Raw genomic sequence first — 12782 nt, 5'->3', positions numbered from 1 at the left:
CCAAGGGGTGGCTCCTGCTTAGTGAGCCAGGCATGGGCCACGGGAAACTCCTGCCCCACGCTTCTGCTTTGGATCAGCTAGCCCTTCTGTTGGCCCTCAGGAGCCACCATCACGGCAAGGAAAATCCCTGGGGCTCTGGTGTGGGTCTGGATGGGCCTCGCCCCCAGCTGCTCTCCAGGCCCCAGCAGGCGGAGGTCAGCCTGAGTGGCGCCGCCGTGGCACTCCTTGGCCCTCTGTCACATCCTCCCTAATGCGGAATCTTTCAGGATCCGTGCCCCAAGTGTGGGTGCCCCGGGCCCACCTGTCAAGGATCCCTCATGCACTCCAGTCAGGCACAAATTCTTCAGTACTCCCAGACAATGCCGGTGTTCTCCGTGTGCGGAGGGCGTGCACGCATGCTCACACGTACACACACACAGGCACACAGCCTACACATGCACACACGTGCACACACATGCAGAGTGCAGGTGTGTGTGCTGACAGTACACCAGCTAGTCGCAGGACACGAGCCCTCTTGCCATGCTGAAGCAGGCTGGTAAAGCCTGTGTATCCCTGTTGGAGCCCCTGGGCCCCGCAGCCATGGCAGCCCTGCTCCTGGGACCCTCCTTGCCCCGGCCCCAGGTCTCAGGGATCCAGCGTGTTCTAGCTTGCATGGTCTCTATGGCCGAGGAGGTACTTGGGGCCCCTCCAAGCTTGCCCTCTGGAGCCCAGATGCCCGACTCCTCCTACCTTTCTCCCTCCCATCCCCCACACCCTGCCCCACCCTCTTCCCAAGTTCTCACTGCTCCTGAGGGTGCTGTCTTGATGTCCCACACCCCCTCTGAGCCTCATCCCTCACCAGAACATTCCTCCCTCTGAAAGCTGGTGTGTGAGACCCAGATTACCTATCACCAAGAGGGTGTGTGGTCCTTATAGGGTGTCTTCCCATCTCTGCATCCCTGAGTCCCTTCCCACGTGCCTGCTTTTCTGCTTGCAGCTATGCTCCTAGATGGGCGTGGGGTTTGGGTGAGTTGGTGAGTGAGTGTGGGGGAGGCCAGAGGTGGGAATGGCAAGTGGGGGTGGAGACTGGACCCTACAGGAACCGAGAGGTGAGATGCAGCCCCCACGTCCTTTCCAACCTCGTTCCATCCCCCAGGGCAGTCAAGGGGCCTCAGGGAGAGCTGGGGTTCTCCAGTTGTACTTTTGGAACCCGGGTTGGGGCCACGCGCAACATGCTGGGCTCTAAAGGCGCCCCTAACCCCAGGGCCCGACCTCTGGGACTCAGGCAGGTCATCCCCATCACGTCAGCGGCACCTTCCCCTCACCTCCACCTCTTGGTCTTTCCTGGAGCCTCGGGGCTGTGTGTCCGTGAGGAATGATGTGGTCTCCTGTGTACCATGGCTGGCATGGCCTCGGTGTCTGGGGGACTCATCCTGGCAGGGGTTGTAGGGCCTCCTGGGGGATGCCAGGAGGGCCTCCCCACGGTCAGGGACTGCCTGGGGCCGATTGCCCAGGAGAAGCTGCTCGTCTCCCGGAAAGGGGGTCCCTCCCCCATCTGTAGCCAGGGGCCCAGACCACCTGCTCTGGGCAGTTTGGAGTGCCCCCCCCCCCCGTCCTGCCGTGTGCATTCACGTGTGTCTTGTCCATCTCGGCTCCTGTGATGTGGGTTGGTCCTCCGCGGTGCCGCGTCTGGGGCTGCAGGGTTCCACCATAGGTGAGCAGGGGGCTGGCACGGGGCGTGGGTGGTGGCCAGGCCCCCTTTCCTGCCCGTGAGCACACAGGGCGCCAGTGAAGCCCTGGAAAGCCCCTGCCTGGGCCCCCGGGAGCTACCGCTGCAGCCTCTGGGTTCTGCCCTGAGCAGCCAAGTCCAAGGTGCCCCTGGCCCTGGCCCTCCACCCCTCCCCTGCTTGGCTGCAATGGGTGCCGGGGGTGGTGTCGCCCCCGGGGCAGGGGAGGTGGTGGGATGGGGACAGGGGTGCCCAGGCAGGGTGTGGGCAGGCCCCCTCCCCCCAGGCTGAGCGCGTTCCTGCTCAGATGTGGAGCCGGGCGGGGGGGGGGGGGGGGGGCGCAGCAGGGGCTGAGGGGGGTTGGCGTGGCCCCCAGGCGGGCTAAGGGGGAAGGCGCAGAGACACGAGGGGCTGTGAGGGCCAGGCCTGGGGGTTCTTTTCTGTGTTGTTCACGTGCTCTCTCTTTCTCCCTCTCCACTAATCATGTCTCTCTCTCTCCTCGTTTTGTTGCATGACTTGTGCCGGGTCTCGTGATTGCACTCAGCTCCTGTCTCTCACAGGCTGTCCCCACTTGGCATGGGGCTTTTTTCCTGAGCCCCCAGCTGGGCAGCCCCCTCGGGGCTAAACCCAAGGAAATTCCCAGCCACCCCTACCCGCCCCACCCCAGCCCTGCGTGCGCCCCTGGCGCCCGCGGCTGGCGTGAACAGTAAGTACCTCGGCGGTGCCTGGAGACCAGGGCACAAAAGCCAGCCTGCTGGCTCAGGGCCAGACCTCGGGTTCTCCTTGCTCCAAAGTTTAAAAAAAAATGACCCTCTCGCGGACGCTCATCTCTCTCAGCCCATTTCAAAGCCTGGAAACCATCTTCGTGAGACGCTGCCCATGCTGCCATTTCATCATCGCAGGCCCGCGGATCTAGTGGGGGCCGAGGGGCCCTGGGCCAGGGGAGGCAGGGCTCCCAGGCTTCTGGGGATCAGGTGGGAACCGAGGGACCCGGTGGCCATCTCATCTAGCGGACGGGCTGGGGGCGGGAGGCTGGGGAGTCTTGGGTGGGCTGGTTCCTCTGGCCTTTTTCATGGTTTCCCCAGGTTTGGAGAACTGGCCCCTCCTTGGTTGGTTCCCACTCTGGAGCTGGGAAGGGAGAATGTTCCCAGTTTCTGAGAGCACCCCAAACCGCAGATTAGCCAACAGCCCAGGGAGGTTGGTTCCCTCACAGAGAGGGACCCAAACACTCCCCTCCCCAGGCTCAGCCCCCTCTCAAAGGCCATGCTTGGGAGAAGAAGCAGGCTCCAGGGAGGGAAGGGTGTGCAGTTCACATGCACCCAGGGATGCCTGATGGCTGCCCCCAGGCCCGACCCCTGCAGGGAAACCAGCCTCAACTTCGGGTCCTCGAAAGGCTCTTAGAGCTGGCTGCTCCAGGGGCACGGTGCTGGGGGGCAAAATCAGATGAGGGGTCTCAGGCGCCACCACCCACCTTCGACCCTCCCCTGGGCAAGCCCCGAAGCCTGTCGATACCTCCACTGACAGACGATGGCCAGCAGAGAGACAGCAAGTCCTGGCTCCCCTCCCAGACGGAGACACGGCCTGGTAGGACTCGCTGTTTCCCCTTGAGGACAATGTGTGCAGGATACTGCGGGTCCCAACTTCCACCCCCTCATCCACCACCTCCACCCTGAAACGTCCCTCCCCTCTCCCCAGAGACCCTCGGGAAGGAAGACAGGGCCAGCCAGACTGGGAGGCAGGACCGGGCTTGTCTGTGTGTACGCGTGTGTGCCCTCAGACACACCCCAAGTGCTAGGTAGCCCCCAGCCCCCAGAGAGGCCCCAGCGCCAGTCACGTGGTATCAGAGTTACCTTGGTAACTGGCCTTTCTGGTTCAGAGTAAACTGGGGAGTAAAGCCCCTGGGATTTGTCAAGAAACGCACTGTACGTGAAATGCTTTGCCATCTTGTACGACAGACTTTTTTTTTTAAGTTCCAAAATTATGATGGGTTTTTTTTTTTGGATTTGCTTTATGAATAAACCTGATTGGTCCATTTCTCTTTTGACTGACTGCCTCTTTGTAGTGACATGATGTGTACACGGGCCGTGATCCCGCCCGCAGGCACGCTGAGTGTGTGCACACGGAGAAGGATCACTTCTGCGTGTAGTTACATGATGTGAACAGGGCCATGGAAGGGGCTCAACTTGTGTGGAGACTGTCTCCAGCTTTTTGTCCCTCTTTAGTCTTTCAGAGAGCTTTCCCCTGGGGGGTCACGCCCATGTTGGGTCTGTCTTCCCTTGAGGCGCTCACCCTAGAGGAAGTCTTTGAGGAAACCACCGTGCCCACCCTGGGGACTGAGTCGGCGCCACCCTGGCCGGGAAGAGTCTGCCTTGAGGGCGGAGAGCGTGGGGCAGGCTCAGTCCCCAAGAGTGATGGGTGGGGGCAGAGGCCGACAGAGCTACCTCTGCCAGCTCCAGAGGCGGCCACGGTGCTGCTCCTGGCCTTGGGAGAGGGAGAGCTCCCTGCTCTGGCCACGCGTCACCCTCATCAAATGTGCCCCCGAACGTCTTCCCAGGTTCCTTCTCAGGCTACCGCAGAGGCCAGGACGCGTCTTTCCCACCCGAGCCCGTCAGCCGCTGCAGTCTTGACACATCCATTTGCTCTGCTTTGCGGGGGATGCTGCCGAGAGGAGACAGAGGAATGGGAGCCCCTCCCAAATCCTGGCCGCTGTCACTGCCTCATGCCTCCATTCCTGTTGCGCCTGTGCAAGCTGATGAGGCCTGCTTGGGGCAGAGCGGGGTGGAAGACCCTGGCTTGGTCTGTGTGGCAATCAGCGTGGACTGAGTGACCAGCTTAAGTCTGTGCAGGGATGGGGCAGATCGAGTGGTCAGGTTGGGTCTGCATGGGGACCAGCAGACTGTGTGACCCGGCCTAGTCTGCATGGGGGGTGGAGCATAGAGAGTGACCAGATCGGGTCCATATGGGGGGGGTGTGGATTGAGTGATCAGATAGGGTGTGCCAGTGGGAGAGGGGACAATGTGAAGCAAATGACCAGAGAGGATCCAAACGGGGCCTGGAGTAGAGCTGATCGATGAGGTCTGGATGGGGCCAGGGATTGCCTGAGCAGCCAGCTTGGATGTGGATGGGAGGCAGCCGGGCTCTGGTCAGCAGTGGAGGGGTCAGAAAAGGCTGCCTCTCTGGACAGGAGTGTTTCTGCGTGTCTGTCTGTCTTCTCCCTGAGCTCTGTGTCTGGCCCTCTACCCATGACCGCATTCACGCCATCCTGTCTCATCGGCCCCGCCTTGGACCTTGGGCCCGGCCCCCAGCACTGCGCTTGCCGGGCCCATCACCCACTCATCTTTTTGCAAACTTTGAGCAAACCCAGGAACCCTCGTCCCCCGCACCGTGGGCAGCCCAAGGGCTGCCCGAATGAGCCGGGGACCCCCAGCTTCATGCCGCCCTCCACGGCCCGCTCGCGTCTCCTTCCTCAGTTACGGGCTGCCCTTTGCCGATGCCCCACTCCTGGCCTGTCCCCCCACTAAACGGTTTTCAGTGTCTCAATAGCTTCTGCTTATATGTTCGAAGATTCCAAACTGAATGGGGAGGTGGCGAAGGCCGCGCTGGCGAACGAAGACTGCCCCCACATAGACCAGGCCCTCACTCCCGATGAGGGCCTGCCCTTTACGCGCTCGGGCACCCGCGAGAGATACGGACCCTGCTTCCTCTTATCAACCGGGGAGTACGCGTGCCCGCCTGGTGGAGGAGTGAGAAAGGGTATGTAGAGGAGGCTGGGGCGCGCTGCATCCGCCGGGCCCGCCGGGCGCTCCTGCAGACGGGTGGGCGGGGCGGCGGGCGAGGGGCGCCCAGGGGCAGGCAGGCACACTGAGGGGGGCGAGGCGCAGAAGGAGCCCAGGGTCGGCCCCCGCAGGTCTGAGTCCCAGCGTCCCAGGTGGAACGGCAGGCCGGCAGGGAGAACCTGAGGTCCGGGCGGCTGTGGATTGGAACTGAGCGGAGGGGTGGCAGGGGACTCGGGGACAGGCTGGCTGACTACAGCCCCCAAGGCAGAGGGGTACCCGGGGGTGCGGGAGGAGCCTCAACTCCCCCAGGCTGCTCTGGCAGCTGGCAGGTCAGACCCCAAAGGCAAAGTGACCTCCCCTGTCCCTTGGTTGAGGAGGGCAATGCGGTGGTCCTGGTCTGACCAAGACCCTGTGGGCTTAGCCAGCCAAGACCCACGTTCTGGAAGAGGCATCTTTAAAGAGAATCCACAGACCCGTGGGAGGGGAGGCTTGAAGAGAGAGGTAGCTTCAGGGCTTGGAGGTGAGGCCCGTGTCCTTGCAGAGGCAAGGTGTGTGCCAGTCAGATATTTCCAGTGGCAGACAGAGAACTTGCCAAGAGAAGGTGGTTGCACAGGACTGCGTGCAACCCCTTCTGTCCGGCCCCAGCGCCCATTAGCCCCAGCCCTGGGTGTGGTCAGCGCCCCCTTGTGGTTGGTGAAGGCTGAGCCCCGTGGCAGTCTCTGCTCAGAGTCTCCTTGAATCGGACCCTTAGCGTAGGCTGACCCCCCCGGGGAAAGGCTTCTACTAGAGCTTGAGCATGGGCTGGGGAGAGGCTTGGGGTGGGGACCCAGCACACCCTAGCTCCAGGCTCCGGGCATCAGCAAGGGCCTGGAAGGCAGAGGAGGCCATCCTCGGCACAGCGGGCTGGCTGGGGGCCTCATGCATGCTGGCGAGCAGCTCAAAGGCTCACCCGGGGTGCATGCTGACCGGGGTGAGCAGGTTGGCCCAGATAGTTGTTTTCTGAGAGCAGCAGTTGGTGTAGCCAGTGGCCATTCACGACGGCTCCGGTATTTGAAATGGTTCAACAATATGCAAGGAGAAAACATAGAATTCAGAATAAAGGGCAAACTCAGAAGAGGAGAGGCAGCCCACCCGGAGACGGGGGACGTCCTTCTGGTCACTGGTGCTTAGTGTGCTCACCTGATCCAGGCTGGTCCCTGCTTCCTTGCCTGGCCTGGAGGTCCCTCGGACCCCAGTGCGGCATACCACGCCCTGCATGGTGCTGCATGGCAGGGGGGCTGCTGGCCTAGGGAAGGGCCCATCCTTGGCCTTCCATGGATAGACCTGATGGTCCCCTTCACAACTGGCTTTTTCCCAAGTGGAGGCTCTAGAAAGCCAGGATCGGGGCTGCTCAGGGGGTTGAGGGGGAAAAACTAGCAGTGGCTGTGCTCTGCCTGGTAAGGTCTCATGAGCTGCCTGTCTCCTTCATCTTGAATGTTGGATCAATCTGTGTGACCTAGAAGAGCAGACAGGAGAATCTCTTTACTGGGCTTCCAGAAGCCCAGGCTGTGTGGGACAGAAGCAGCCTGTAGCGGCCAGGGAGTCCAGTGGGCAACCACTGTCCACAGGTGGTACCCACTCCGCAGTCCCACAGAGGCACCAAGGGTGACGTGCCCCCACCCGCACCCACCCGGCCCCGCTCTCATGGAATCATGACAGCCGCCGAGAACTTGCTTTTCTCAGGATAATTCCAGGCCATGAGCCATGTGCGAGGTAGAGAAGAGTTAGGGGCTCAACCCGTTCCCCCAGGAGGGAGAGAAAGAGGCGTGCTAGGCTGGCTCACTGCATGGGAGAACCAAGCCAGCTGGAGAAGAATCTGCCTGCCTCTGCATGTGGCTGTTCTGTCTTTCCTCCTCCTTCCTTAAAAACTAAGTACCAAGCGGGATGGGGAAGCCGAGAAGAGACGCTCAAGTGTTAATTGTATTCTTTACATACAGATCTTTGCAAAGAAAGCCCTGTCATTGCTAAGTATATGCCGACAGAGGCTGTGAGAGTGACTTGACCAGGCGGCTTGGCCCAGGACACTGGTGGCTATTAAGCATCTGGGTGGACCTGCAGCCCCTCCTCACCCTCGGACAGAGTAAATTCACGCCATGCAGGTTTGCCGGACGAGTCCGAGTGGCCCAGGCCTTGTACTAGGACGGACGTAGCTTTTCTACGGCCAAATGGTAACTGACCGTAGAGGATTTCTTTTCCTTCTTTTCATTTTTTTAAAATTTTATTCTATTCGGGGAGGGGGTGGGATGGAGGGGTTCCTTAGCATGACTTGCATGAAGTTCAACAGAAAAACCCAGCAATCCAAACCCACCACCCCCTGCAACTGTATGATTACCCTAAACCAGGACAACAACGGAGAGAAACAAGCAAGAGTCCTCTATTTTCTTTCAAAGCTCTTTCCTTTTATACACGTCGTTGGAGCCAAACTGTAAACGGCGTTCGGTAGAAACCTGTACGTTCTGGGGGGGAATGGAGTGGGGGGAGGGGTGGGCACGGGGAACGGATCACTTCCCTTTTTGTACACGAGATCGAGATCGAGAGTAAAGGTTTCCAAAAGGGCAGTCGGTCAGACATTGGTCATATTGACCTCACCTTCATAGTTCATCTCACTTGGAAACTGAGAACTTTGCTCCAGATAGAATTGTGGAAACGCACTGCAGCCTCCTTCCCTCTCTTTGGCATGCTCGCGACCCAGCGGACGTCTCTCCAAGACCCCTGACCGCGGCTAGTCTAGGTTGATGTGATCATCTTAGCGGTGTGTAGATTCAGTGTGACCAACTTTCATAACAAATTGTTAATAGTAGATAATCAACACCGTATGGATTTACCAAGTGTTCCTCCGGAGCACCAAAAAGATCAGGACCACGGGAGGGCCAGTCCTCCTCCACCTTTATTAAGGCACAGCCTGGCACTGTATGCAATTTAGTACTTCAGAGTAAAAAAACTGCATGCCCAATGTTATGCAAAGCGATTCTAGCATGAAATAAATTTTGTATCATGGTTTCTGTATAGTCTAAAGCAGATTTGTTTTCCTGAAGCAATCGGAGGTTTGCAGAGACACACTTCTGCATCTCGAATAAATATAGTATTTTCCCAACAGAAACAGAGGACAGTAGCTTGGCTTTGGTCTGATTCTAAAATTAGTGGTGGGGTGGGGGGTGGGGAAGGATGATATTTTTGAAAAACACATGCTTGAGTGAAAAAAAAAAAAATGCAACATCTCAAGCTCTCACTGCAGCTCGCAACGTTTCCTGGAAAGAGAGCAATGTTGCTTTAGTTCAACACCCGCCCCCTCCCGGGGCCCCGGCCCTCAATAATAAAAAGCTGACTTTGGAGATGAAGCATGGATTTGGGTTTTTATTGCCTCTAGCAGTGTGGCGATTTGGTCCCGGGCCCCTGGTCAGGCCCTCTGTGGCTGGGCTGGGGTGAGCCTGAGCCCTGGCTCCTCTGGTCTCAGGGACCCACCCAAGGTTCTGGCTGTCCTCTCACTGGGGGAAAGCTGGGGCCAGCCCCCCACCCCCCACCCTGCAGATCCTGTTGGATGGGGCAGGGAGGCAGCTCTCAGAAGGAATCAGGCAAAAAAGGCCCTGACCTAAGCAAGCCCATCCTCTAGGGGTTTCACCAAGACAGAAACGTCTCCGTGGATCATGCTGTATTCATAACTCCTTGAATCTGGTTATGTCAGAGCTCCCAGCTCCCGCCCCTGCCAAGGCAGATCTCATGCAGACCGTGGTCACCTCACTCCTAGGGCCATTCTTGAATCTGATGGTGCCAGAGGCAGAGGTGACAGGTCTGGGTGCCCTACCCAGCTGTACCCTTGCTGGGCCCAGTCCGGTGGCCACCTCATCACATACCCCTCACTCAGCCGGAGGCACTGTGGAAGGGGCAGAGCCCTCTCCTAGGGAGGCTGATTTGCTTGGGTTGTTCACTTGGTTTTGGCCGGGGGTAGAGCGGGGGATTGGAGTTCCAATTCTTTTCCTATCCATTAGAGAATCTCAGGTGGAAAGTCCCTAATGGTCATGGCAGTCAGCCTCTGAGCATTTTACAGTTGAGGAACGGAGGCCCAGAGGGGAGGGATCTGACCAGGGCCACAGACAGGTGGGTGTCCGTTTCCCCTGCATTTCCGTTCCCTTGTTGCCTCGCAGCGTGGCCAAATATACCATCATATGGGTGGGTGGGAGGCTGAAGGTGGGTGTCAAATTCTCACCCAATAGCTTCTCACCCCCTCTAAGCATTTACCTCAACTTCCCAGCTCCCTGTGTGGTCTGGGAACCCATGTGGGGCAGGGAGCAGTGAGCATGGCAAGGCCTCTGCCCAGGGGTCACGCAGCCAAAGAGCGGCCAGATCCCACATCATGTTCGTAACAGCCATTCATAAGCATCAGGATGTAGACGTCAAGCAGCCTCCGTGGCTTCAGGGAGGGCAGAGTTCCCTGTACCTGGGGTCTGCCCTGGAAGAAGTGCCTCTGGTGGGACGTGACACAAGGCTGTTTGGAATAGGGGTTTTCAGGGACACAGTAGCTAATGGGGAACAGGGATTAACACACATTGAGCACCTGCCATGTGCGGGACATCTGAGACAACTGTCTGATGATGACCCACAGTAATTCAACATGCCCATTTTAAAGGCAAGAGAACAGGCGCAGAGAGGTAAAGTAACTGGCTCAAAGCCACACAGCCAATGAGTGACAAAGCCAAGATTTTAAGCCAGATGGTCTGACTCCAGAGCTCAAATGATGCTGTCTCAAGCTAATTGAGGCCTTGCTGGGGCTGGAGATGGAACTGATTAGAACACTGGTCCTGGATCCCAGGGCCCTCAGGCCATGGGTATGACAGAGGGCCGTTTAACGCGCTGCTCTGAGCCTTCCAGGCACCTGTCTGACCAGCTCAATTTCCTGCTTAAACACCTGTTGCCCTAAGAATGAAGCTGGAGCTCCTTAAATTGACTAGCAAGACCCTCCAGCTCTCCTCTCCCAACTCTCACCTCTCTGTGCTCCGGTCACTGGGAAATTTGGACCCTGCCACAGATACACACGTGCCCCTCAGGATCTGGAACCCGCTTCCCATTTCCTGACTCACTCTCTACCTCCCAATTCCGATTTATCACTAAGTCACTTCACTCAGAAGTGGCAGATGCCAGTGGAGGGCTTTAATGTGAGCTCCAGGCCCGGATGCACCTTTCTCAAGCACAGCCTCATCAAATTTTGGCCTGACGGCCCACTGGGACCGAAGGTGATGGGGTGTCAGTGGAAGCTGGGGCACCTGCGAGGGGAGAATGTGTGTGGTAGATGACACCTGGTAGGTTACGCCTACTCCCGCTCACACCTGGTACATGTGGCCGCCCTCCAACCATCCCTCCAGGGGCTGTGGACCCAAGACCTGTGAGCACACGATAGGGTCTCACGCCCCTCTTCTTTTTCCTTCCCTCGTTCTCATGGGGCAGCAGCAGGAGGGGGTGGGGGCTGAGGAACGAAGTTCTGATCAACTCAGTCTATTGGAAAAAAGTCATTCTTAGAAATGAGTGGGCATTTTCTCAAGCTGGCTCCTATGGCTCATTAGCTAATCACCGTCAAATGGTTGTGCCATCCACAGCACAGTTATCAAACATTTGTAAGAGATGAAAGCAGAGGAGGGGTGGGGTGAGGGGAGCATGCAGCCCGCTCATTTAGCCTCCGCACCCCAGGGTGACTCTAAGGGTACACTGACGAGCTCATTCATTAATACTCATTGGGCACTTGCTCTGTCCCAGGACCCGTCCTTGGTAAAGGTGTTCCAGAATCTACCAAGACCTGGTCCCTTGCTCTCCAAGAGCTCAGGATGTAGTAGGAATGAGGGGCTTGGACATCTTCAACTCTGAGAATAACCAATAGTGTTCAAAGGGTCCAGAAAAAAAGTCTGGGAGACACTTTCAACAGCCCCTCACTCTCTGGTGCTTTCAGGCACTCATCAGATTTGGCCAGTGACCTGACACGGAGAAGCCCGTCCACCACTGTCACTGGAGGGGACGGGGTGGTCGGTGCTGTCATCTAGTGCCTAGAGCCATGCACTCTTGTATTTGTGGATTAGCTGGGCTCCGCATGCTTCTAAGAAGGGTCTGGCTCAGGTTCTGAGGTGTAGGCCTGATGCACCACCTGACCCTGTTTCAGGCTGCGAAGGAGACCTGAGATACTTCCTTGTGCCCACGAGGAGGCCTTGGGAGGGGCCCTGGGGCTCAGCAGCAGAGGACTGGGGATTTGGGTTCTTCCAGCAGGTGTCAGAAGAGGTAGGGGGATCTGTGCACCGCCTTGCTGTGAGGGAGAGTGTGGGTTCCTCGGGAGTGGACACCCTGTCTAGGAGGTATGGGCCTGAGGACTAACCTGTGTGGGGCTGCCTTCCAATGCAGACCACCCAGCCTGTAGGGCAGTGGGTGGCGGCCAGTAATGGTGGACTTGCTCCAGTCTGGGTCATCTCTGGACGCTCCATCTCTGAAGGTTTGGTCACCTTGGCAAGACCAGCTCAGGGTGCACAGAGATGCCCTTCCCTCTATTCCAGAAATGCTTAGAGGCTGTACTGGCCTCTACTGGTTCTGGGAGATGAGGGGACCAAGGGCTTTGTGGGCCAGGGCAGCAATGTTTCTAGGGTACAATATTGGGAGCAGGACTGCATGCACCGGCGCTCAAGGTCAGCCAATGGCCATGGGTGTTCTCTAGGTGCAGGCCTAGGGAGCTCAGGATTGCCCTCATCCCCGCCTCCTAAGTTAAACCCCCTGCTGGTCTCAGGGCCACCCCTGATCTGCACCCCTTGTCTGGCTCAAGGCCCTGGATGGGCCAATCAGGACTCAGGGCCAGGAGTGAGGTATGTGGCCTTGAGATGGTCCCTTCCCCCTTTTTAGGCCTCTGCTTTACCGAATGAACAATGAAAATGCTGGATAAGATCAATGGTTTTAAAACTTTCTCAAGGACCCCTTGTCAAGTGAAATCTTACGTGAAGCTCAATATATAATACAGATTAAAAAGAAGCTGCTGTGAATAAGGTGGAGGGTGGGGACCCAGATCTCTGTCTACTTGGCCTTCCTTTACCCACAGCCCACAAGGTGGCCAGAGTTCTCAGGAGACTGCTAGGGCTCTGGAATGCAGTTTGAAGGTCACTAGGCTAGAAGGTCATTACAGGTGCTCCAGCTGTGATGTCCTGGGGCTTTGTAACAGCCTTGAGCCCTTGGAGCCTAGTGCTCGTAGACCCAAATGCTCTCCTGAGTCACAGGGAGGCAGTGTGGGACGTGCCACAGC

At 58.1% G+C, this 12782-nt stretch overlaps 1 protein-coding gene across 1 annotated transcript in view; it reads left to right on the top strand.

The window, feature by feature from the left end:
• The window catches only part of KCNC1 (potassium voltage-gated channel subfamily C member 1), a 43611-nt gene extending 34755 nt beyond the window's left edge, over positions 1–8856 (top strand). The window contains exons 3-4 of the mRNA XM_057749268.1: positions 5271–5459; positions 7459–8856. Of these exons, the coding sequence (XP_057605251.1) occupies positions 5271–5459; positions 7459–7523 (254 nt within the window). The 3' untranslated portion in view covers positions 7524–8856. The remainder of the gene's footprint in view (positions 1–5270; positions 5460–7458) is intronic.
• Positions 8857–12782: the final 3926 nt, after the last annotated feature.

This window comes from Hippopotamus amphibius, chromosome 9 (assembly GCF_030028045.1).
Source record: "Hippopotamus amphibius kiboko isolate mHipAmp2 chromosome 9, mHipAmp2.hap2, whole genome shotgun sequence".
In the NCBI taxonomy this organism is placed as follows: Eukaryota; Metazoa; Chordata; class Mammalia; order Artiodactyla; family Hippopotamidae; genus Hippopotamus; species Hippopotamus amphibius.
This window is presented reverse-complemented; position numbering and strand designations above follow the sequence as displayed.